Source organism: Aythya fuligula, chromosome 4, assembly GCF_009819795.1.
Source record: "Aythya fuligula isolate bAytFul2 chromosome 4, bAytFul2.pri, whole genome shotgun sequence".
In the NCBI taxonomy this organism is placed as follows: Eukaryota; Metazoa; Chordata; class Aves; order Anseriformes; family Anatidae; genus Aythya; species Aythya fuligula.
Genome location: NC_045562.1, coordinates 2,854,294 through 2,882,042, shown reverse-complemented (window position 1 = coordinate 2,882,042; position 27,749 = coordinate 2,854,294). Strand labels below are relative to the sequence as shown.

The 27,749-nt window shown below is 39.3% G+C and overlaps 1 protein-coding gene across 13 annotated transcripts in view; it reads right to left on the bottom strand.

The window, feature by feature from the left end:
* CAMK2D (calcium/calmodulin dependent protein kinase II delta) overlaps positions 1-27,749 on the bottom strand; it is a 166,573-nt gene that overhangs the window by 49,060 nt on the left and 89,764 nt on the right. For 9 of the 13 annotated variants that reach the window (XM_032187187.1, XM_032187189.1, XM_032187188.1 and 6 more), the window contains exons 4-7: positions 22,085-22,139; positions 11,601-11,666; positions 8,972-9,044; positions 3,030-3,132 (exon numbers count right to left, since the gene is read on the bottom strand). In XM_032187187.1, coding sequence (XP_032043078.1) covers positions 3,030-3,132; positions 8,972-9,044; positions 11,601-11,666; positions 22,085-22,139 — 297 coding nt within the window. Of the gene's footprint in view, positions 1-3,029; positions 3,133-7,844; positions 7,918-8,971; positions 9,045-11,600; positions 11,667-22,084; positions 22,140-27,749 lie in introns of those variants that run through there. The other 4 variants (XM_032187199.1, XM_032187198.1, XM_032187200.1 and 1 more) reach the window with 2 other exon arrangements.

Here is a 27,749-nt window from a genome sequence, read left to right as displayed (position 1 = left end):
GTTTCCTGCTGGTGCACATCCTTGGTTGAAGCAGAAAAGTAACCATCACATCAGAAGAATACAAGAAGAAAAAAGAGAGAGAAAAAAAAAAGAAAAAAAAAGAAAAAAAAAAAAAGAAAAAAAAAAGAAAAAGAAAAAGAAAAAAGGAGAGAAAGGAGAGAGAGAGAAATACTGATGCAGAGCTATAATTAGAATCAGAGCATGCCATGAGTCACTAAGTGCTGCAGAATCCACTGGAAAGCAGAAAAATATTCTGGAAGGAAGCAAGAGAAAGTTCAAAACACTGAACACATCATGTTTTTGCCTTGCTAAAGCAGTCATGAGAAGATGAAGGCAGGCACACAGACCATTATGGAAAACTTTTGTAGAGGAAGTTCCAAAACAGGTACAGAACCAACTCGTTTTATCAAATATTACAAATTTTAAAAGAGCCACATCACACTACTTCCTTCCATCATCTTGCTGCCAGCCTCTCTGTTCCTTACATATATGTGTTTAGAAGACAATTTGCTCACTCTCCTTTCTACCAAGTTCAGCATGGCAGTCTTCAGGATGCTACGAGTCTGCACTCCACAAGCAACGACTGACCAAAAAAATAAAGCGCAACATTTTACAGGGAGTTGCAGTCTCATGTGCGTTGTCTGCATCCATACAGACATACCATCTGGAGAAAATAGCCCTGAAGTCAAGTTCTATCTGCTGCTATCTGCTGCTTGAGCAGCTTCCTGCTTTCCTGATGTTTCTGTGATTTTAACACATCACTTGCATTTCGTTTTAGTTCTATTCAACTCCTTTTGCACTACACTGTTTTGTTAATGTGCAAGAGCAATCTCCACCGTCTTTTCTGGATTATTGAAATCCATTTATATAAAGGCTGGGATTTAAAACAACAGGCTAGCTTATAAAGCTACCAACATATGCCCAATGGTACTGCCTGTGCACCCACACACAGATATATCCTAGATTTCAAACTCAATCTCTTAACACACCGCATGCACAAAATCCTTTGTGCTTTTATTCTAAGCTTTGCGAGCAAGCTCCCAAATGCTTTGTTCAATTTTAAGCTGCACTTCCTATCTGCTGTAAGTGAGAATATGTAGCTGCTACAAATGCGTATATTTTTTCATTCCTTGGATTTACAATGACTTCTGACTTGTGCTCCATATCTGTTCAAAGGGGGTGGTATTTGAGACAGAAGCACTATATTTATGTGTCTTATTATTTAAAATGATCAGTATTATTTTTTTCCTGCACTTTTCCTTTGGGCATCTGTTAACTGTAACAATCTGTAATAAAAGTTTTTTTTTAATCATTAACAAAAAAGAATATTTTAGTGGGACTAGAGAGAAATGCACCATCCCCCATCCTTTTTTCATACCCTGAAGTGAAGCATTGTACAGGACACTACTCCAGGTATCGATCCCAGAGATCTGGTTTACATGTGAGTTGCTATCTCCTGGAGGGCAGAAACCCTCCCTTTCCAATGTTTCGTGAGCTTATCTGAAGTGTGGAACTTGTACTCTTGGTGGCTGCATGCACACACAGTTTGTTTCCAATACAAATGGAAATTTCCAATGTGAAACATTCTGATACACAAAGGTGTATCAGAATGTTTCACATTCTGATACACCTTTGTGACCTTCACTACCAAGTAAGCGTGCTTTTGATCCATCCCAGATGAAGATAAAGTTTTCAAAGTCACCAAAATGGCTGAGAAACTCCAGTCTCAGCTTCAAAGTATCTTTTTAAGCTACAGGCAGAAAACCTTTTCCAGACTGCTGCACCAGGTTCCAAACACATTTAACCACCCTCTCGCCTCCTGGATTCATGGTCTCCATAATCTGCCATATGAGATGCTTCTATATTAGTTATTGAACATTCTTATAAGAAAGGTTATTTTTAACTTTGTGTGTCAAAGAACAGTTTCATGAACAGGAGGTCTGAAGGGGCAGTCACCTCTAGGACCACGATATAAACAGCTGGGGCAGATAAACTGGACTGTCACAGCAAGATTTGGGTGTGGATGATGGCTGACAGTTTCAGGTACTCACAAACCCCAGGTGTGTTTCTTTTTTTCATTCAAGTCCTATTTCAAAATGCTTCATAATTTTTTCAATTATTTCCAACTGACAGACAGCTGTTCAGACAACATGTTTTGCTCACTGGGCAGCTGTATTAGCTTGCAGTGTTACTCATCAGTCAACAGAACAATAGACCATTCCAGAGGGATGCAAACTAGCCATCTCCTTTCCCAGCCTCGACACCTGAAGTTCCTTCACTTATAAATAAATATATATATATATATATATATATATAAATATATGAATATATAGAGAGCGAGATATGAAGATATGAAAAAGAAAGTTAAGAAGAAGGGACTTTTGTATACCTATGTCTTAGTCAACTTACAAGCAGACAGTAGCTGGGACAAGCCTATAGTCAGGAAACCTAAGTTTCAGGGTCAATGAATATCAAAAGCACTTAGATTACATGCAAAAGAGCCATTTGTAAAGAAACATATATTCACTAGAAGCATGAATAATAATAAAAAAAAATTTCCTCTGCATCCTATCCCTTACAACATACTGCTGTGCTTGCAAAATCTCTAGTATGAACATAGCCGTGCCAACAGAAGATACTTCCGCCAATTTATTTTGTGTCATTTAGGAGAGTGAATTAGCTTTGCCAATGAAGAAGAGGTTACGAAGCAGTGCTTCTTCTTGTCTAAGTGAGCTCTTAGATTTGGACATGTAGCTATGGGCCACTTTTGTAGTTTGTTTTTGTTTTTTAACATATGAGGTCTGCTGCCAAGCTCTGATTTGCTGAGAATTATAGGTAATGTACTTCCTGGAGAAAAAGATCTAAAGTTTAGCCATCTGATTGAACTATGAACAAAATACCCCTCTTTTAAAGCTACAAATCAAGTAGTCCCACACCTACAGACTTTACACTAGACTGAGAACTGGGAGGTTTGGAAGGTTGAATGGCAACACTGCATAAATGGTAAGAAATAAAACATATTTACTTACCAAACCAAGCCTGTTGTTCTCCTTGGACTTCTATAGCCAACCCAAAGTCTGCCAGTTTTACTGCTGCTCCCTTGGATTTGCTAGCTAAAAGTAAGTTCTCAGGCTTTATTCAGAAAGAGAAAAAAATAGAGATGAAAAGATGAGTAAACGTATTTTAAACAGTTTTTCCCTTTTGGCTTTAGTTAAGGTAGTCTGGAAAAGAACAAATACTTAAAGCAGTGGAAAATGAAAAAAACACCATGCATTTTCTCCATAGAATTACAAAAATTGTGCTTTCCATTCTTAATGGGAAGAACCACCAGGCCTGTAAACAGCCTTCATGAGCCCGTATGTCAGCAAGACAAATGGGCACATCTATCAAAGAACTACATAGGCCAGAATGGCCATATGACATTGTGATACCTTTTTCTTTAATAGGACAATTCGGAGAGTCCTAACAGCACACTACTGGAAAAACACTGCTGAAATCCCCCAAAGACACATATTCTTTTGATTAGTAGTCTGACCTACGCAGTTAGCAGGATCAGGCATCTACAGCTGTGGACCATAAATATGCTTTGCATGACAGCATAGCAATAGCAGCCATATTTTCATATTTGTATTTAGCGGGCAGGTGTATTTGCAGTGCAAATCTTTCTGCAAAAACATCACGCCCACATTTGTGCTTGCAGAGAACCTACCACAAATAACAATACAAGACTGCATAAGTTCCCACTTTGCTTTTTTAGAGTACATGGCAACATCTGAAATCAAATGCTACAGTATACCTACAGAACCAAAAGTAAAGGATTTGAACATTAACAATGGTGTTCATTCTAGTGTTCACAATGTATCCTTTTAACCTCATTTAGCGAATACATCAAATTTGAATCGTCCAAAGACAACTTTATTCTATGAAGCCTTATTTTTTAAACCTACAAAATACTGTAGAATGCAACAGATGATTTCAGAAAATTGACCTTATAATATTTTCTTGACTTTTTTTTTTCCAATATTCAACATATTTAAAAAAGGTTTTGTTATACATTTATCAAGACCTTTCGTTCGTATTGCGACTTTTCCAGAAGCAGTTTTTGTAGTGCTCTATCACAAGGGAATTCACTATATCCACTCTGGCATTGGGGAACCAATCTTGCAAATTCTTAAGTATATATTTCATTTTAAGCCCAGCAGCAATCATATATGCTTCCAAGGGACTATTTATGTGATTACAGTCAATCCCATGCAGGTATTGATCTTGGGAACAAGTAAGATTATAAGCTTCTTTGAGGAAAGGCTATCTTTAATACATCTGTGTCAAATATGCTTGAGTGTAATCAAGACCTCAACCACTGTGACACGTCTATTAATTAACAACAAACTGGCCTTGACAAAAATATTTAGTTTACAGGTGCTTTTTTTCCCTTCCACTGAACTGTAAAGGAACATTTTTCATTTACAAACACCATCTCTCACTCAGCCCACAGTTGCTATATCACAGAAAAAGATCACATTAAAACCCTCTCATCAACGATTACATGATTAATCTCCCATTTCCAAAATTTTCAAAACCAAGACTAAGGTTTCTGGGAATCAAATATGATCTTTATATTCATTTCAATTATCAGTAACCACTTCAGGGACATTACCTAACCAGAGACTGACCAAATAGCTCAGGACTTTTCTCTAGGTTTATCAATACTGATTTAAGCAATTTCACATTGCTTGCTGGTTCATCACACTAACTTCAACATGTAGCCACATATGTTCTTACATGTTTTCTACTGGGGTGAGAGAAGTTTACAGTAATTATTTCCTGGAATGCACTACTTATGTAAACCTCTTACAGCAATGGATGATCTTATTTGTTGTGACCTTCAGCAATCCAACAGCAGCGAAATGCCTCACCCTCTTGGTTGAAAAAGAAATACTGCTCTACCAAGCACTTAGCAACATGATTCCATCCAAAATAGTAGTTTTGTGTTTTCTGTTGCTGTTTTTCTTTTTTTTTTTTTTTTTTTTTTTTTTTAATTCCACTACACATCTTTAATCTGCCAAAGTGCTCTAGAGAAACACCACCATCAGAGATGAATATGTTTCAACAGAAGATGAAGCAGATTTACTGATTTTTTCCTAAGCCAAAGACAACAGCCTTTTGGACAGTGTTGTGTGGACTGTGCCCTTAAACAACACGCAGCTGTCACTTCTGGAAAACAAAAGGCATACCAGATAATCATCATGCATGAACTTAGAATGACTGCAATTACTTGGAAAACATTAATAGCCCAGTCCAGGACGCTGAGGACTCTACTTTGGATTCAATAGTGTCACTTCGTACTATCGGGAGACCTGCTGCAGTCAAGCATGTAGAATGGCAGCGTTAACTATTGAAATTACTTGCAAATAAATTAACGTGATTTACACTTTGTTTTTCCAAACATCTTTGTTCTTAGAGATCAAGTAATATGCCTCTGCATATTCTTCTCTACAATAAAATTAGAGGTTTTGTTTTTGTTTTTAAATTTAACTTCCATGGGGAATGCAAGAGGGTTGCAAGCATAGAGTTTAAAAAAGCAGCCATGCTGCTGGTTGCCAAGAGTTGAAATTCCTACACAGAAGTGCACTTCTACCATCTGTTAAAGACAGGCTGCCACTAACAGGTCAGTTTTTTCTGGATCTAGGATCTGCCACCATTCTGACTTGCACAAGGATTTCGAGAAGAGCAACAACACACAGTTTTGCAGGTCATAAGAGGTTGCAAAAGCTCCCATTTGCTACTAAATTACACTTAAAGGTCGGTTAAATAAAAGCAGATTGTTCAACTGTTCAAATCTCCTCCTCTCATTGCCCGCCCACATCCCCAAACATGCCATCAAATTGTGGTCTGCATTACTCGAAAAAAAAATCCAGAGTTTTGCAGTTAAAAGATCCATGCCAGGCCATAACCATCTTTTGCATATTGTAGTTCTGCTCTTGGGCCTTTGCATCTTCTTTTCTGTACAGAATTCTGCTGCAATTTTACCACAGTCTTTCATTTCACTCTTCTTTTATTTTCCTTTTGCCAGAAAGTAGTAAGTGAAGAAGGATGGTTTTGTGTTTCCTGAAGTTTTCACTTTCAGAAATGCAACTGGGTACTACAGTTTGGCAGAAACAGTTTTTCTCACACTGTTTCCAATTCATCCTGGATTTGCCAGAATAAGGAATCCACACATGGTTTGGAGCAGGCAGCAGCTGCATTTAATACATTTCCAAATAAAAAGTTATTTTTTGTGAATGTATAAAACATACTAGAAAGCACTCCTTATTGTGTAGCCTGAAAGTCAGTTTACAAGGCTACAATCAAGTTTTTTTTTTTTTTTTTTTTATTCCTTTTCATGCTGAAAGCATAATGCTGCATGTGCAATGAGGACAGGAAACCCTCAGAGCAGCTGGACAAATCTGACATCCTTTCATTTAGACTTGGTACGTGTTATCCAGCTCCCTGCCATGCAAGAGTTACAGACTGGTCAGAGATTCGTCATTCTCTTTTTGTACAACCGTGACCTGGGGAAATCCAGAATTGCAAAACGGGTTGAAGATTTTGTCTGTCTCTCTAGAATACATCACGCTCTCTAAGCTGTCCAAGTGTAACCCTTTATGATCATACATGACACATACTTTTATTATTTCAAACAATGACTGTGACAGATATTTTTTTGGGAGTGAAGGAGGGCAAGAAAGAAGACAGCATTCTGATTCCAAAAATTAATACTAACCACCAGAAAACTCCTGTCCTGAAAGGAAATTCCTGCTCCCTATAACTCATTCTGGAAGAAAAGTAAAGAGACAGAAGCTGTGCCAGAAAGAATTAGTGTGTGTTTCACTGCCTTAGCTCTCAAGCCATTTTTCTTCTGCCTTTCTAAAGGATCTGGTATTTCAGATAGTGCATTTCCATTTGCTTTCAGAAGAAAGTCTTCTTTTACTTGAGATCTTGAAGGCCAAGTGCCCAAAGTCCTCTCCCTTATCCATGAGGCTAGTTTACTAATAGCTTTGAGAGACAAACTTGCCTCTCTGAGCTTCCCAGTAAAAGAAAAGGATGTTTAACTGTTTCTTTGCATGCCAGCATGCTTCTAACACAGGAGGCAAGAGTACACAGCTAAGAAAGAGGCGATGCTGTTCTCGGCACAGCAGCCTTCTGTCTGAGGACAGATGCTCTTCTCAGCACAGGAGCTTTCTACTTGACTTGTCGGGACCATCACTGTGAGAGTGCTGTAGAATTTCCATCTTTCTGAACACGTTTGACAGCCCAGTCATCCGGAGGAGAGCGAGGTCTTGTGACAGCAGTCTTGCAGCAGCAGGCCTTTCCGCAGTGAAACATGTGATGTGCAAACACCAGCACGTGTCCCAGGAGCACTCCAATCATGCTGATGAGAGAGTTAAAGTTCTCCCTTCCATACCCTGCCCCAAAATCTCTGGATGACAGACAGGAATGTATTCAGCGAATACACCAAAGGCATGGAAAGTGACTACTGTTTCCCCTGGTCCTGACAACAGATGACGGCAGACTCAGACGGCTGAGCTTCACAGCCCAGATCCGGACAGCGAGGTATCGGTAAGCCTTTAGCGGGGTTTCTCCTGCAAACGCTAGAGGCTCGTTCTCGCTCGGAGGTGAAGCGAACCAATAAACGAAAGACAACAAAAGCAAAAAGAAAGGGCAGGAGCACCGTTTACACGTCCGCCGATCGCGGCTGCTCGTGAGGGTTTGCTGCTCTCCGCTGAGGCACGGCGGAGCGCCGCCGGGGCGGGGACAGGCGGAGCCCCCGGCTGGGGAGGGCTCGGCGGGGCAGCAGCACTCACCTTGAGGTCGCGATGGACTACGCCCATCTGATGGCAGTGGAGCACAGCCTCCAGGATCTGCTGAATGCAATGACTGCATGCAAACACCAGGGGCGCGTGTTAGTTCCAAGCGTGCACTCGCCGCCCGCACGCCCGCAGCCGGGCGCCGGCACGGAGGCGGCGGGGCCGGGGCCGGGGCCGGGGCCGGGGCCGGGGCCGGGGCCGGGGCCGGGGCCGGGGCCGGGGCCGGGGCCGGGGCCGGGGCCGGGGCCGGGGCCGGGGCCGGGCGGGGGGCGCCGCTTTCCCCCCGCCGCGCCGCTGCCCCCCGCCCTGCCCCGCCGCGCCCCGCCGCCCCTCAGAGCACGACGGCCTCAGGCACCCTGCCGGCCCCGGGGACCTGCCTCGGTTGGCTTGCTCTGACCTCGTTTTTATTTATATTATTATTATTATTATTTTTTATTTTGAATAAAAAGGACCATTTTAAAGGAAAGTCTTCGGCAAAGCTTACAAATTCGGCCAATCGAAATCTGTCGAGGTCGCATTACAGATTTGATATCTTTACTTGTTCTGCCTCCGCTTTCTGCGAGCTCTCTCGGAGGCATCAGGAACTGTAGCGGCCACTGAGGTAAAAAACCATCGGAAGCGAGGTGTTTTGGGTAAATTATTAACTTCTCACGGTCCAATTTAGTCAGCAATTAGCATCACTTGCCTGAGGGTTCGTCATACTCTAATGCAGCAGTGTGCGACCGGCTGTTGTGCTACTGCAACCCAGGGCTCAGAACAGAAGTGGTGTGTAAATCTGCAAGCTGACATACATCACAGCCAAAGTTCACCTCCATGTGCGTGCACAGCGATACACGGACACCCTTAATAAAATACCAGACGTGTTCGACAGCATGGGATAAATCCAGAGCCGTGGAAAAGAGACAGCGTTTTGGCAACCATTCCCCCTTTTGCCATGATGTATATTAGGCCTGTAGACTTGCAAACTGGAAAGAGGCATCATGCATTAATTATTTGTTCATCTAGCTGTTTGGAGGGTGAGCAGGATAGGCAAGGGAACAGCGCACGCAACCCGCCCTCTGCCCCTACCCAGCAGAAAAACAACCACAAAACTCTTATCCAATTGATGGGCACCAGATACTGACCTTCAGGTCTCTGTGAACTATGCCATTTAGATGACAATGATTAACACTTTCTAGAATCTGCTGTATACAATGACTGCAAAGATACAAGGGCAGAATGGAAGGGAGAACATTTTAAAGGCACATAATCACATCAAATACAAAATAAACAAAACTTAAAAAAATTATAAAGAACAAAAACAATTGTACATCTCCTGACAAGTCCTGATTGCACGTTGGACTGGAACAAAACAGTGTTAAAAACTGAGTTATTTCCAGCTCTAACACAGCCAAAAATTAAAATAAAAAATCACAAACCAAAAAAAAAAAAAAAAAAAAAAAAAGACATTTAAACATGGACATAAGACACCTATTAAACAGAATCATTAGACTGGATTTTCATTCAGCAGTATGGAAGCTTTTTCTAGCTTCCAAAAACTGCGATAGAAAAAATAAACTGGAGACAATAAATTATTTGGTGATATCTCATATTTTTTTGAACATTTTTACAATGAAGTTAACATTACAAGTGCTGAAACAAGAAAATGTTCAAAAGTGAAATGATATACAGAAAACAGATGAAAAAAATCAAAAGTTAAGGAAAAACAAAACATTTACCATTGTGAATCTAATGGTTTCTTAAAAATTATTAGCAGAATAAAGCCAAGTCATTCAAAAAGGTGGCATGCAGTTTCAGTTAAAGTACTGTTGAGCAATAGTTTAATAAAGAGTCACACATGGAATGGAAATCCACATCAAAAATGGAGACAAATGCTTTCTTTTGGCTCTTTAAATAATTGAATTAGCACCTATTTTTCCATGCCCAGGTTTGCAAGTTTTGACCAGTGTACCATGCCAAAAGAATATTTATCTTTTATAGCACTGGAACTTTTTCAGATGTTTTTCGGCACCACAAGAGCTTATAAATGCGTTTGGATTTCTTTTTAAAGATATCCTTGTGGCAGAAGTCAGTGATATATAGTGAAGTAATATATAGTAGTCATGGGCCAAGGATTTGATTCTGCTCATCCAAAATGTTTTGGCCATGGAATTGAGAAGGAATGGTGATAAATCAGTAACTGGAGCCCAAACCTGAAAACCGTTTCTTATGCCAGTAGTTCACAACTCACCAACTAGCTGCTCATGTGAGTAAAGACTACTTGCATGAGTAAGGGCTTGCAGGAGCAGACCAGTATTAAAATCCTAGGATATGCATCTTTAAAGTCCATTAACTATTTCTAAAGGGATACATACAATCACACATATACAGACATGTATGCACTATATATATAGAGATATATGTATACACACACATCTGTATATATATAAATATATAAAAATAGAGATGCATAATAACTAGAAATTTCACTTATTTGGTCAAGTTCTATTGAATATATACATGCATATATATATCATATATTCATAGTATATATATGCACAGCAACTTCCAATATGCAATAACACTAAAACAGAAAAAAAAATGCACTTTTTGCTTTTAAATCACAATAATCTTAAAACACAATGACACCATATGGCCTTTGGCATCAATACTAGGCAAAAATCCCTGCGTTTTTTTTTTTTTTTTAAACATAGCTCATCTCCTTCCACCTCACCTAAACTACTGATCTTGTTTGCTCTTCTACAGCATGTTTTGCCATGTGTTATTCTACAGTTAAATGCTTACAGAAATGACATTCCTACTATTCCACCAGAAATTAGTTAGAGTAATAAATAGTGGAAGCTTCCTAATATTTAGATTAACTTCTTTGTTCATTATTATTTTACCAGCATTGTTAGGGACACTTAATGCTTTCCAGTCATCTGCCAATTAATTCCAAATATAAAGAAATAACTGAAAATTATACATGCTAAATGTGTATCAATAATGGTGTGTGACTATGAATGTACAAAACCATGACAAATTCTTTAAATTTACTCTGAGATAAAGTTTCTCTGAAGAATGTACTGGTAGGAAAGCAACTGACCACAATGTTTAAGACTTATTATTGTATGAAGGCAAACAGATTCTGAGATGGAAAAATGCCCCTGATATTTTATGCCAGCATGCAAATTATGATAATCTTCAATTTATTCTTCAAGTTTTTCAACAAGCACTTGCAGCAAATTACTAGAGATTTCAAATTTGAGCTCAGACTATGAGCTGCACAGTATAATTGCTTATTGATGAAACACAACAAAAAATGTTTAATTATGAAGAGGAAATTAGTACTTCTGGACCCAGAACAAAAATGGTATTTAATGTAAAATTTCTTTCAGGACCAATATATATTTCACATTTTGATCAGTAAATACAAGAGTCCCTAGATAAGATTGCTGCAATTATATGTCCAGTTTGCAGAGAGGAAAACTGGATAGAGTTTTTAATCAACATCAGTAGTTTCCACAGATTTATCAAATTTAGATCCAATTTCAGCTTCTTCAGATCTGCAGACATCAAGATGTCATAGAGTTTATCTCCACACAGTTTTGAGCTCAAAACCCCAAACTGTGCCTCTTTCAAAGACTAAGAGAACTCAAGGAGAAATCCAAGACTCTTATAGACTGCTAACCTAACTGATGCCAAACACCAAGAGATATTTAAATACCTATACTGGAATTATTAAAGGCAACATCAGAAAAATAAATGACTTACCTGGCATCTGCTTCACTGTAATATTCTCTTGCAACTATATCTTCAAACAATTCACCTCCAGTGACTCTGTTAGAAAAAGCGAGATGGGAAAGGAGATTTCAGAACTGAAAATGCGCAACTTAAAGGCAGCTTGACAGGGAGAAGTCAGAAAAGAATAACTGAAATATTTGTACAGAAATGAAAGAGGTCTTGACCAGCATGGTGAAGGAACTAAAGCAGTAGGTTTGTCAATTCAAATTATTATATGAATAAAAAGTAGGCAGTGGAAGAGCAATCATAACTGGAAAATAACAGCAAAGTGCAGCAGCTTATTTGGCAGGATGACATACATCAGCTAAGGATGTCAAGAGTACATAGTACAACTACACAAATAAACAGGAACTGACCAGCAAGGAAAACTGTGGCTGAAGTTCAGAACAGTTCAGGACAATTTGAGGATTGCAACATAAATTAGACATAAAAGGAGAATGCACTAATGCTAAAAAAAGGAAAAGGCTCTTTAAAGGGTAAGTCAGAACACAACAGAGGTATACCCATGTGCCAGATTGGTTTGCTTTCTATGCTTTTACTAGAAGGAGTATTACTGAGTTGGAGGAACCTTATCAGTAGAAGAGATGTACCTTAATCAGCTAAATGGCAGATTTTTTTCCCCTAAAATATTTTCAGTTATCGAAGAATACAGGAATACTTTAGTGAAATTGCCGCTTAGAGTAAACTAAGAGGCATTAACAGCACAAAGGAAGAAGTGCACAAGCCAGAGGATAAAGTAACAGAAGCAACAGAGTGTGCTTGCATACTTAGGATCTCACAGTATAACCAATAGTTTGATAGTAGGAAGTAGCTAAAAAGAAAAAAACAAAAACAACTGTTATAATTGTTATAATCAAAAGATGACAGTCCATAATGAATCACCAGCAGGATACTGCCACAGTCTTGGACTGCATTTGACAGCAATGTCATTACATACAGCTGTAAAACCTCTCCTTGTATATTGTACACAATTCTGGTCACTTGTGTTCAAAATGGGGATTGGAACAGCCATAATGAGGAGAAAACTGCTACCTGGCTATCCATTCACTTACTCATCTTACCTTCTTGCAGAAGCAAAGTCAGTTTAGCTTAGCAAAACAGTATTTAAGGGGGCTAAAAATAAATACTAAACACAAAAATCACAAACCATGTTCTCCACAGAGGAGAGTTTTAGGGGACAATATTGATACAATAATAAATGAACATACAGCATCTGTGTATAAATATATGCTTAAAATCAGGAGAGGGTTTGTAACAATTATAAAACTGGTGTAAGGAAGACGTTTTTAGTAAAGTAACAGAGATAGATGCTCAATTTTAAGATGAAGATCGATGAGCTTCTAAATAAAATCATGTCTAAAAGAACACAAAACAAAACAACAAAAAACTTTGTCTGCCTGTGTCAACAAGAGAATGAACTCAAAGAAACAAGAGGATCTTCCTAGTAGTATATTCTAACATTTCTCTTTTATGGAACTCACTGGTATATTTTCATAGTTAAATTAAAATCTTCATATATTTAAAGCATTGTGCTGAACTGTTGAAAACTGATACAAAGCTTGAAAATGCACACAATGTGAAGTACCCCTGGGCACAGCCTAAACAGAGCACTTCTGAACATAACGCATGAGTCAGCCTGATTCCTGCTTTCCAAAACCTTGATCCTACTGATATGCCAACATCAGTAACTCCTAGATTGGGGAATCAATGGTCATATTTCATTACTGTTTATGAAGGTAGTGAGCTTTCATATTACACAGTATAATCCCATTGAAGTCCCAAAGTTAAAAACTGGAGTAGGTTTTATCAGCAGTCCTGGCTATCGGGGGAGGTCCCAGTTGACTGGCAGCTAACAAATGTGACGCCCATCTACAAGAAGGGCTGGAGGACTGACCCAGGAAACTACAGGCCTGTCAGTTTGACCTCAGTGCCAGGGAAGCTCATGGAGCAGATCCTCCTGAGAGTCATCACGCAGCTCTTGCAGGGCAAGCAGGCGATCAGGCCCAGTCAGCATGGGTTTATGAAAGGCAGATCCTGCTTGACGAACCTGATCTCCTTCTATGACAAAGTGATGCGCTGGGTGGATGAGGGAAAGGCTGTGGATGTGGTCTACCTTGACTTCAGCAAGGCTTTTGACACCGTCTCCCACAGCATTCTCCTCAAGAAACTGGCTGCCCTAGGCTTGGACTGGTGCACGCTTCGTTGGGTTAGAAACTGGCTGGATAGCCGGGCCCAAAGAGTCGTGGTGAATGGAGCCAAGTCCAGTTGGAGGCCAGTCACTAGTGGCGTCCCCCAGGGCTCGGTGCTGGGGCCGGTCCTCTTTAATATCTTCATCGATGATCTGGATGAGGGCATTGAGTGCACCCTCAGTAAGTTTGCAGATGACACCAAGCTATGCGCATGTGTCGATCTGCTTGAGGGTAGGAAGGCTCTGCAGGAGGATCTGGATAGGCTGCACCGATGGGCTGAGGTCAACTGCATGAAGTTTAACAAGGCCAAATGCCGGGTCCTCCACCTGGGATGCAATAACCCCAAGCAGAGCTACAGGCTGGGAGATGAGTGGTTGGAGAGCTGCCAGGCAGAGAAGGACCTGGGAGTGATGGTGGATAGTCGGCTGAATATGAGCCAGCAGTGTGCTCAGGTGGCCAAGAAGGCCAACGGCATCCTGGCTTGTATCAGGAACAGTGTGACCAGCAGGGCTAGGGAGGTGATCATCCCCCTGTACTCAGCTCTGGTGAGGCCGCACCTCGAGTACTGTGTTCAGTTTTGGGCCCCTCGCTACAAGAAGGACATCGAGGTGCTTGAGCGGGTGCAGAGAAGGGCGACAAAGCTGGTGAGGGGCCTGGAGAACAAGTCCTACGAGGAGCGGCTGAGGGAGCTGGGCTTGTTCAGCCTGGAGAAGAGGAGGCTCAGGGGCGACCTTATCGCTCTCTATAGGTACCTCAAGGGAGGCTGTAGCGAGGTGGGGGTTGGCCTGTTCTCCCACGTGCCTGGTGACAGGACGAGGGGGAATGGGCTTAAGTTGAGCCAGGGGAGTTTTAGGTTAGATGTTAGGAAGAACTTCTTTACTGAAAGGGTTGTGAGGCATTGGAAGAGGCTGCCCAGGGAAGTGGTGGAGTCACCATCCCTGGAAGTCTTCAAAAGACGTTTAGATGTAGAGCTTAGGGATATGGTTTAGTGGGGACTGCTAGCGTTAGGTCAGAGGTTGGACTCGATGATCTTGAGGTCTCTTCCAACCTAGAAATTCTGTGATTCTGTGATTCTGTTATGAGATGCTTAAATATTAAGATGCTTAAAAATCTATACAATAGTGAATATCTGTACTGAATACAATTAAGTTTAATACAATTAGGAAATTAAAAATGAGGATACTTGGAATCTTCAAAACCAAAGCATTCATTTCTAATTCACTATACTAACAACAATTCCTCATAGATCTCAGTTCACTTAGATGATGACAGAAATGATCTGCTCAACCAGTAACACAACCCCTTTCTGCTTTGAGAAAACCAGTTAATTTGTGTGTGTGTTTAATTTGTGTGCGTTTCCATTTACATGTACATTTGTGCTATATCATCCTTTTTCTGAGTTCATAACTTACTGACTTTGGAAAATAACTACTTTCAGGTAACAACACTATTTTGTGCAAAAGTCTGCAATAAAATCTGTAGGAGGTAAAATAGCAGGTTGCCTAATTCATACTTTCTCTCTCTTTGCCTTCTACCTTCCAGAAACTCACTTAGATTGCTGTAACACAAAATGCTTAATTGACACGTATTTTGACATTCTTTGATACCTCTTTTTTGCATGCATGTTTTCTACTACAGTTCTGGTAAAGGGGATTAATTCTTATTTTGTGATGTATGAAAAAACAAAGCATCCTTTGATCTTATTCTTCCCTAAAACACTCATTTTTGATCCAAGCCAAGAAAAACCTTTTGTCATCAAAGTGCATTTCAGTGGGAGAGAACACCAAACTGATGCATGTTCTTCTCAAGGAAAGAAAAAAATAAAAAAAATGCACTCTTAGTTGCTGACACTAAACATTTGCTTAGCATTGCTAACCACTGTTAAAAGATGAAAAAATAAAAACAAGAACAGAGCAGATGAATTTCACTGAGAAGCAAACAAGTATTCAGTAATTCCAATGCTGTCACTCTGAAGGATACATTAGGAATAATTCTTGGAAGACAGATAACGTAAAGAAGGCTGTAACAAAGGCAGGTAGTGCAGGGGACTAAGAGAAGTCATAACACTTGTGTATCTTCTGAGCCTCTGCCTGAGAAATTTGTCACAGCAGTGTTAGCAACCTTTGCTCGCTGAACGTGAGCAAGCAACTTGCCCATGCAGCAAAAAAAAAGGTCAACTGTGTCCCAGTACAGGACAGCCAGCAGGCTGGGGGAAATGATTCTTCCCTTCCACTGGGCACTCATGAGACCACACAGGTCTGCCCTTCTGCCCTTTCCAATACTGACGTTCAGAACTGAGTTCAGAACTGAGTTCAGAACTGAGGCGGTTAGAGTTGTAGCACATGATGCTCAGGGAGAGGCTGAGAGAACTGTGTTTATTCACCACTAAAATGGGAAGGCTCGGGAGAGATCTCGCTGCTGTCCACAACTCCCTAAAGAGCGGGCACACAGAGACAGCATGAAAGGCAACAGACAAACTGGAACAACAGAAATGCTAAATAGGTACAGCCAACCCCAAAGGTGTTCCAGCCTCAACAAATCCCCGAGCAACCTGATTCAGTTGGACCTGGTTCAAGAAGGGGGTTAGACCAGATAGCCTCAAGGGATCCTTACCAACCTATGTTATTTACTAATTTTATAAATAAGGAACAGAGCCAATACCAATAACTTTATTTTTATTCTCCATACTTTAATACCAAAGTGGTTTCAAAGCATTCTACTCATTATTAGCCATCTTTTCGCTAGGCTGATTTTTTCCCTCTATCACAGTTCTGGAACATGATGACTAGGGAATGATCTGAGATAGCTAGCATGAATACAAATCCACAAATATGAGATCCTTAGTTATGAGGTTTTCCTTGCTTAGTGAAGGGCATCAACCAAATCAAGGAATCATGTACTCTTCGGTGAATGCATGGCTCAGAGGCACTGCTCTGTGACCAGCAGGGGCATTGAATTGCCTTATGGGGAGAGGTGTGCTGAAATCAGAACTTTTGGGGGTGTTGCTGATCAGCAGAAATACTTAGGCTGATCTCTGAAATTAAAGTAAATCCTATTATATATATTATAGCCTTTTGTAATTTATCAGTTGACTGCTGCTTCAGTTAAACATTTTCTTTTCTAAGCTAAAATAACAAAAAACTGATATATTGTACCATTCAGGAAAAAAAAAAATTAAAAAAAAAAAAAACACACATAGATTCTAGTCTATATCCTTAAATCAGAAGCCAACTCCCAGTACAGTCAGATCTTCTAATGTATCCAGGCTGTACACAACAGAAATGAAGAATGTAAACCAGAAGGTTGAAACAATCAAACCAAACCAACCAAATAAAAACCAAGCGGTTTTGGTCCTGTGCTAACTAGCAAGCTACAGGAACAGCTGCCAAGCTACTTTCTCCCCACAAGATTAAAAGAGGAAGTATATGGATCCCAGTGCCCTTCCGATACAGATATATTGCTGACTTCAGTGAGCTCCTAGCTCATGATGGGACATTTCAGGATACGGGCTCTAGTGACTTTCAGGGTACAAATTAAAAGCCACGGGCTCTCACTAATTATTCTTGTTCTTGTGTAATTTTCTTGAAAAGCATGCTAAAAAAGCAGCAAATATAGCACATGGGGTTGTTTAAACAAAAGAATTACAAACCCCATGTAGAAATAACAAGCCTCTCCAGGAATATCTTTCAGAAAAGCCACAGAGAGGCAAGCAGAAGGATTCCACGTACAAGGGATGTTATTTCTCTTTAATTTACAAAGAGGTATATTAAAACACAGACTTTTTGACATCACTTTCTACAATCAATTAAAAAACCACTACTGTGCTTAGAATATTAAATGCCACTTTTTTTGTTGGAAACATTCATAACAATATATACAAAAATATTTATTTCATATACTATATTCAATTTGTAAAGAAATTTTTTGAATACGAGAAAATGAAAACCCAAATTAGCAAAGCTAGCTTAAAAAAAAAGCCTCTGCTGATGATCACATTAACCTTCTTTCCTCTTGGCTTACATCTCATATTTCTTAAACAGCATAATGAAGGTGGGAGGAAACAGTCCTACAAAAATGACAATGTTAATATATTTTTTTACATTTATTTCTGACCTTTCTCCTCCTGAAAAGGACACAAAGGTTCAGACACTTACTGTAGGCAGATTGTTCTGCAACTAGGCTTTTTTGGGTATTTTTTTTTTCCTTATACACACTACAGTCCCTCCACTTGGAATTCAGCAGCGATGCCAGGATTCTAAATGTACCAATTGTTGCATGTCAATAAGTGCATTAAAATGGGAGACACTGAGCAAAGAGAATCTCATGGACTTGCACAAGAGTCTTCAAGGGCTACAGCTGTTTCCATTCAGATACAGCAATTAATACTGACAGAATTGATTGAATTTGAACTCACATAACATCATTAATACTGAAAACAACCTCACATGTGCTTAGCAACTGAAACAGGTTGATGAAGAGATGAAAATCTTAACTACAGTTGCTTTAATCAGTAAGGGGAGAGGAATTAGAAACTTACGGAGTTCATTGCCAGTCTTACTGTGCACACCTCATTATTCAGAAATCACTGTGTCTTGTGGGAGAAACATAACAGGCATGAGTCCTTTGCTTGTGCGAAGTATTGCAGCAGGCTTGTTTATTTTTATTTTTTTTGAAGTAGGAAAGATCATGTCAGTAGATCAGTAAGATGACTCTCTGCCTTGGCAGTGACACCAAGGAGACACTGATAATCACTGCTTTGCCTAGTAAAGTACAAAATAACCCCCATGCTCCAGAACTAACTGGCCATTTACATATTTCAATGGTATGTCCATGGCCAGTGAGTCAGCAACTGAAGCATAATTACATATATATGGCATGTCAGCTTCAGCGTAGATAATTCTCCCATATTCAGTGCTTCTTACAGGAACACCTCTGTAAAATAAACACTCCTTCTAGCAGGAAGCACTTAATTCAATGTTAAATGTCCAAATTCCAAGTGGAATTTAAGACCTCCACCTTCCCATTTTGGCATTAGAACTCTTCACCTAAACACAAGCCTGTAGCAGGGAACATTAATCACTTTTCTCTCTCCATATGAAAGCTTAACTATCACTGAGGTATAGAAGCAAAGCAACAGGCTTCTCCTTCAGATTGCAGACATCTCTATGACATTTAGTAAAAAGAGATTATTAGAAATTCAAAATAGAATGTGACAATGATCATCTTTTTCTATTCAAGAAAAAGAACTCTTCCTCTGTACTTTATGTGGGATGCAGTTTAAGGGAAATTTCTGAAGAAACAGTAGCACCGAATCCCACACAGTCTGAAAGAAATCATTAAGATAAAAAACACGATGGTATGCGTGGGTGGAGTGACAGTGTTACACCACAGTCGAGCTTTAGTTGGAAAAAATGAAAGCACATTACTTGGTCTTCATATTAAAGAAGTCTATATGGCACCTTTTTTGTGGCAGCTCTTTTATGTACTTCTTTTAAACAAGCCACTAAACCACATCTATAACTGCATTAAAGGTGAAGTTTCACTAATCCATAGTATTAGTGAGTATTAAAGCCATAATTTCTTATTTAAAACAGTACTTTCTTAGCTTAAATGCAAAATAAACTGTGAAAAGCCATCCTTACTAATTAGGATACTTATCTACCAAAGATTAGTATCTGTCAGTAGAGTTACCACCTTTACCATTTAGACATTTTCTTTTTTGCAAAATAATTAATTTTGACCAAAAAAAAAGGTAAAAATCTGTACATATATATTGAAGCCCTCCTTATTTCCTTATTGGAAGAAACTGAAAAACAAAAATGTGCAGACTGCTCTGGAGGAACAACAGATGTATGAGTCTGTTTGTATGTTTTTCCTGAATGGAAGTGACATTGAAATAGAGGAAGTTCCAGTCCAGTGCAGAATGTTTGGTACGCAATCTAGTTTTGGCAAGACAGTACCTTGGGGTTATATATTATTTCCTATTGCTGAACACATGCTTCTATTTACTCTGTAAGTACCCAGATATAGATACTGATATCTACAACTCTGCCGATGTTCAAATTCCTTCTAGTTCATATTGCAATCATAATCTCCTGAGATATAGCAGACATTAGATATTCAATTTAAGGTAAAAAATGCACTAATGCAATTACAGTATGTCAGTTTCTAATGGTACAATAATATGGCATGAAATTAAAATACCATCAGTTTATAAAAGCGATGTTGTCCCCAGAACTAGAAATTCTACATGCATTTACTGGAAGAGTTCAGGATTAAGAACATTTCAGCAGTTCCACACAGAAAGATTTCCTTTGTAGCCCTTAATTTAAAAGAAAAACAAAACAACAACAAAAATAGGTATGTCAGAGAACAAGTATGTATGCCATGCCCTAGAGCTGATTTTAAGTGAACAGTCAGAACACTTACCTGGGATATATACAAATCAGATATTAAGTTCCTGTTGTGCCCAGTTCAGATCAGAGTACTGAACCCTAAACATCTTCACTGCAGACAGACCATGTATTTAATATTTTTGTATTGCTAGTCTAAACTCTAGTCTAGAAGAAGTCCCCAGAGATTTAAAAGTCAGCAAATAAAACAAAAGGTAACCTGAATGTGAAAGCGTGTAACTGATTGTAGATCTGGGTTCTAACTTACCTAAACTGAATGCACTTCTGTTTGCGTGCTTCGAAGTGAGCTATTTCACAGTTCTAGGGCAATAATGTATTCTCATTCTAACCAGCAAAAACATATCGGGCCTAAGGAAGTTCTTAGTGGGGGCAGGAGGAGGTGGGAATTTGTCACATCCATAAACTGCCATGGAAAAATATGCAATTGAAACAAATCGTTTTACCTAAATATGTCAGTTTTGCAAGAAAATTACCAACCATTCATGTCTGCCCATATGCAGAACCAAAAGCAGTAGTTTTTCACATGATTGGAGAGTTTGCCCATCACCGAGAATTGTGAAGAATATTAGTGTTTTTGTTTCAAAGGTAAGAGTCTGCTATATGTATGTTCATGTTGTCATGTTTTACTAAACATCATTATCTGGAAGAAACAAGGTTTCGTCCCCATCTATCCCTTTCTGTAACCATCCTCTTCCCACACACACATGCTCCAACAGCTCACAGGATTCAAATTCATAGAGTAAATTGAGAAAGACAATTCCTTTCTGTATGCTGGGCATTTTGTATTCTGAAAAGAGTCAAAATGAAACTAATCATACATATCAGTAAACCATAAATCAGCAATAAAATTCATATGATCTTTTTCATTCTAGTGAAATCAGGCTTACCTGTCAACATAGCACTGAGGATTTGCTACTCCTCCACATTTGTTTATGTTTTCTTTATCAGACAACCAGTTTGCAGTGAATTCCTTTTTCTGAATTGTATGTTGGTTTAGCGTTGGCAGATAGCATGCAACTTTTACTTACTGTCCTGGTTTCAGTTAGGGCAGAGTTAATTTTCCTCCTAGTAGCTGGTAGGCTGCTATGTTTTGGATTAGGATGAGAAGTGTGCTGATAACACGCTGATGTTTTAATTGTTGCAGAGCAGTGCTTACACCAAGCCAGCTACTCGCTCTGTCCTGCCAGCGGGCAGGCTGGGGGTGCAGCAGGAGCTGGGAGGGGACAAACCCAGGACAGGTGACCCAAACTGGCCAAAGGGGTATTCCATGCCATCTGACATCATGCTAAACAATATATAGGGGTGGCTAGCTGGGGTGGGGGTGCCGTCTGCTCGGGGATAGGCTGGGCATCGGTCAGCGGGTGGTGAGCAATTGCATTGTGCATCACTTGTTTCGTACACATTACTAGTAGGAGTACTATTATCATAATTATTATTATTGTTGTTGTTGTTGTTATTTTCCTGTCTTCATAAACTGTCGTTATCTCAGCTCACAGGCTTTGCTTTTCCATTTCTCTCCCCCGTCCCAGAGAGGGAGAAGGGAAGCGAATGGCTGTGTTTAGCTGCCAGCCGGGTTAAACCACAACACTTACACACCTACATTTTATATTAAAATCCAATTCAACAGTATCCCTACTTTGAATATTTTTTTAATGTGGAATTCTTACAGTGACCCTTACAAATTAGCTTTTACATATGCAAATGACCAAATATGTTAATCACTCTATTTACATTTATTTGTCCAATTCCTTGCACCAAATTCATGCATTAACCTTGTGAGGTTGTATTTACATCTAAGTGTTTTGAATACCACGTTCCCAACATGCTAAACATATGCAAAAGTCATACTTACAAGTCAAAGACTAAGTAATGGAATCCTTCTTCTGATATGCTGTCATGAAGCCGCACTATTGAAAGGGAGAAAAAGATAAAAAACAGTCACCTTTTTCATGTCTTTAATGTCTCACTTTGATTTTTTTGAGACTGTAGAGCTGGTACTGCATCTATGCATGTCTTCTCTCTTTTCTTTTTTTTTTTTTTTGGGGGGGGGGGTGTTTGGTTTTAAATTCTCCACCCTAAGAACTGTCTTCTTCATAAGGTGAGTTAAGCAAATATCACTGTACAAAGACTGTAATGTGTAGGTCATTGTGCAGTTACTTTTAAAGGCGCTCTGCTTTTCTTACACCACAGAGGAATGCTGCAGTCATTTCCTATCACCTCCTACTTGTATAGGATAGGAGATACACACACTGCACTTTGCCATTACCCTTCATGCTGAATCATAGCTAAACAAATACTAAAAGCACAGACAGACTTTGTCTAAAAATACTGTATTAATATTATTCAACTCCCTCTTTCCTAGGCAGAGCCTCCAATCAATCTTTTAAATAGCATACAAAGGAGTATCCAGTCACTGGACTTGAATTATCTTAGAACGGTATTCTTAATGTCATACAACTGTTTTCCCAGTAGCACCACATCCTAGAAGTTGTAAACAAAACAAAATGGAAAAAAATTTTAAAAAGCAGGCCACAATTAACCATAGATTTCAGCAGAATAAAAAACTTCAAGGGCTATGATAACAAATTCTGTAATCAGACAATAGATGCTGATTTTGAAAGTGAAAGCATCATCTTTGCTGTTTGCTAAAATGTTTGACTGTATTAAAAGATGGAAAACAAAACTGCACATTCAGTTCATAGCTCAAGATTCTTTAACTAACCAATAAAAATAAATTTCAATTAAAAATAAAACCACTGCATATAGTGCCCAATTTGCTTTTTCTGGTCTCTCTTTTTCCTTAGTCTCACTTTTAATTACATGCCTGAAATTTTGGTCTAGGTGAAATAGTAATTTCAAACATTTAAGCAAGTTAACTGCCCAAACAGTTAACATGTTCACTGCCCAACCTGTTGCATATAGCTAGCTATAGAAAGATAGAGAATGGCATCAAGTTGCACCAGGGGAGGTTTAGGTTGGAAATGAGGAGACATTTCCTCTCAGAAAGAGCAGTCAGGCATTGGGATGGGTTGCCCAAGGAGGTGGTGGAGTCACTGTCCCTGGGAGTGTTTAAGGAAAAGTTGGACATGGTGCTTAGGGACAGGGTTTAGTGGGTGACAGTGGTAGTAGGGGAAGGGTTGGTCTAGATGTTCTTGCATGTCTTTTCCAACCCTAATGATTCCATGATTCTAATTTCACTGTAATGCAGTCAACACAACTACACAGAAATACAGTACATCCTTCCTTGGAAAACCAGCTTTCTGTTCTCTTGAAACTTACTCTTTTTTTTGTAGCAATACAACACAATTGTATGTAAAGAAAATGGAACAATTTGGTGTGACCCTTAGAGTACCTTTAAAAAAACTCACCAAAACACCTGCTTATCCCTTCCCTATCAAATAAATCAACTGAGTAACAGCAATAGCCATACCATACTCTTGAGACTACTCTCCAGGAAAAACAATTCAAGTCCACATTTCCTATTAAGACTCCTTAACCAAAATAACAGCACAGCTATGAAAATATAAATCCTATTCTGAGTACACAAATATTTTTATATGACAGAATCCATACAATACCGATTCCACACACTCATTCAGACCTTACACCAAACAGCAGTGTGTTTTCCTCGTGGGATGTCTGAGCATGGAACACCAAGAAAGGATCCATGTAACAAGAGAAGAAATTTTGAGAATGGCAAGCTCACTCTTACAGGTTTAGTTAGGTCATTTATGAAAGCAGGTAGCTAAAATAAATAAAACCTTCAAACTAAAACTAGATGCATGCGGAGATGCTCAGAGAAAAAAATTATATGAGAATAGAATTTACTTGCTGTTCAGCTGACATGTACTGTAGTAAGGGATATGCCAGCTGGAAACGGGAATATGGGAATAGGGATGACAGTCAGGGAGCTAAAGCCTATAGACTTACAAACTGCATCGGTCTGAGAAGAAAGCAAGCTCTAATTGAAAAGCTGGCAGACTTTGGTAATGACTTCGTTTCTGTTAAAAAAAAAAAAAACAAACACAAAAAACAGTAATACTAGGCTGCATCATACATTTCTGATTCCATCACTAGCTTTTGTCTCTTAACCGACACTGCCAAACAGGGTCAAAAAGGGAATATGCTATATTCCCACTCAGTTCCTATTGTGTGTTATCTGTATTTCCCTCTAATCTTCTTATCTCTCAACCCCTTCAACAACATGAGTGGTGAAAAGCTGCAAGGAGATGAATCTACTGGCATATCGATGCCTATCAGTCAATGCTGAATATCCATGGTGGCAGCCAACAGCACAGTTGAAAGACCAGAATGAACAGACTACACACACACTGCCTGGCTGCTGGTGTTTGGCCAGACCTACAGGCAGCAAGGACCGTCAAGAAGAGAAAAGAAATGAGTGCTTGGGGATATGACAGCTCAACAAGGTAACTGACTCTTATTAAACCACCATGAAGGGTGATTTCCTGAAAGATTTAAGGCACAAGAGAGGAGGTGCCAGAAGAAAAAAGACGGGATGTCAAGGAAGCAGTCATTGGTGTTTACAAACTTACAGCATTCTCATGATCAAAACCTTGTGCCACTTCTAATTGCACCTATGCATCCTACATTTTCTCCAGGAATGCACTAGTCAGTTGCAGAACCTTCACTTCCAATTTTAAAAATTGAAATCATAGCATGGTAGAGCTATGAACTAACTATGTGTGGTTTCTTTTAGTAACTTGAAATGAAATTGCAATTCCCAAAGCTAATTCTCCTGCAATGCAAAAAAGCTTTGTCAGTACCCTTCTCCAAAACACTTACAGAACCAAATAAAAAAATAAGGGTACTCTAAACTACTTTGTGTTCAAACCTGAGCTGATTTCCCTAGAAGGTTACTTTATATATTATTCATTTTTCACACAACGTGTGACATTTAAAAAAAATTCAAATAAACATGACTTCTTTACTTAATAATATTTAGCCCAGGGAAACATCTTGTGTTTACACAACACTGATGAGAAAACCAGTTTGGCTGACTCTCTGCCCAGAGCTCGTGATGATTCAGAAAAGCCAAGTAGGTCTAAATCAGAATTTGTGGTTTTGGCTGGTTCTATATTCTAGATTTGTCTTAGTTTTTACAACGTGCAAGCCTTGAGCAAAAAAAGACTGAGATGGTACATTGCTGCTACAATGAAACGTATTTATAGACATTAAAGGGACATACAGATCAGTATATTGGCATCAAATAGTGTAAATGTCAAGTAGTTTAAAATGCAATGGATTGAAAACCTGGAGCACACCAAAAGTGAAATACAACTATTCAGATGATAACAGTGATGCAGCAGCAAGAAATAGAAAACATCCAGATCTTTGTATTTTGTACTAGTGAATTTCCAAATAACTCTAGGGAATATCACTCATCACACATTATTTATTTGTGTCTTTTTTTTTTTTTCTTGACCTTTATTTTGAGTTGTTTTCTTTGAGTTCAAATTTCAATATCCCCAAATGTCTGCTATTTAAAGCAAACCAAATGTGGGATGAGACACCAAGTACTAGCTTAGAACAGTATCCTGAAACTTCTAGCTCAGAACAGAGACCACAAAAACATCTGGTTTTGAGTACACTACTTCATACAGTAGCATCAAAGATACTAGTGATGAACAAGTGCTCAGAAACTAGCAATGGCATTTAGTACGGACCCTGGTTACATCACAGAGATGCAACATCACCCTAAACCAGTGAACTTTGAGTGTAGCTATGACATTTTGCATACACCGCTATGAGAAAGTTTTAAACTTCTTAAGACTTCAACATACAAAAAAATGATACATTTTGATAGCAACTGCCTGTTCCTGAAAAAGATAAGAATTCAAAGCACAGTTTTTCTGTGAATGTTTTTTGAGCTGAAGTAGCAATCCTTTCCTCCGTGCTCAGTAAGAACAATCTACTCAGACAGACATAAGCCTTCATATTAGATTTCCCATATCATGTATGGATATTCAGAGCTACCAAATACTTCTCACTATGTGAGATGTTTGCTGCCAACTGCTTTTTCAAAGAGCTCTGAAGCATCTAAAGAAACCCAGACGTTTCAATTCTCTAGAGACATTTCAGAAAAGCATTAATACTTAAAATTTAGAAATGAAATCCACCTTAAAATATTACTTCAGTATTAGAACAGACAGTCTTGGCTTGAGCTTGCAGCTGCAGAATAGTCAGCAGCACATATTCATTTCATACACATACTTACTCAGTTCTCATGGTTCACTCCCTTCCACTGCTACAGCAACTTTCTGGCAACGAGCTGAAGCAAAGACTGTATTCCTTAATTATCACTGTATTTTTAACACAGAATAAGAATGATTTCTTATGTGCATTTATGAGAAAGTCATCTCCTAGGTAAGAATGAAGTCAATGTGGCCCTATGCTCATTAAGGCACAGTTTTAAGGCAACAAAGTCATAGGAGAAGCATAAGCTGCATTTCATTGCCTTTGTTTCACAGCAATGCAAATCCCTTTCTCTCTCTCTCGTTTGCGGATAATTGCATCTACCACTTGTATTGCTAGGAATACCTGTATTTAAACCTGCAATAAATACTTCATATATATGCAGACTGAGGTAGACATACTATTAGAGCTATTACATATAGCTAGCAGCAGCACCATAAAGAGCCATAGCTTATTCCTATGTCAGAGGAGATGAACACCATGCCCAGCAGCACACAGCATATCAAAATTATCAGGAGTAGAAGTGTTATCTTGGATAGAGGCACCCGTCGTAACCCTCTAACTAAGCAGACCAATATGGCTCTATAGGAAGGGGCTTCACAGCCTGCCTAAAACAGGAGGCACTCTCACTTGGCCATGCCCTTGTCTAGAAGAGGGCTTCTTCCTCCAGTGTAGCTCCCTCCCAGCTAGAAAAGGTGTTTGAGATTATGGACAATGTTTTTCTCAGGCAAGTGAGGCTTATTTCTTAATAGCCAAACTGCAGCCTGACATATCCGTGGAGATATATTCTTCAAAAATCACATTCTTTCTTTCTTTCCTCACAAATGCCTGACTCACACAAGTGAGACAGGACAAATCCTTCTCTGAATCAGGATCACATGCCCGTGATTGTCTCTGAAAAGGAAAACAGTCTGCGGCAGCCAGAAAAGATCAAAACTGTCTTTTGGCAAGCGCTTATGTTGGATTCTTTGGTCAGTTCAGATACAGCTTTATGCCAGTAAATCTGCTAGGTAAAAATCCCAAATAAGCATGGGCAATGGAGAAAAATCCACGGTGAAGATATGCCAGCCTGACAAGCTGGAGCAGAGGGTGCACAACAGCACAGGGGCAAATGCAGCATGGCCCAGACCTTGGCTCTGCCTCCTGCCTGCAAGCAGTCTGCAAGTCAGCTTTGCAGTGGAAAAGACAAGGGATGTTGTGGTGACAGTCTTGAGAAGCTATTCACGAAGTTTAAGAAGTGATTCATTACAAAAACCATTCGTGTATTCATTTCAAACATATACAGTTCTTTGCACACACGTATC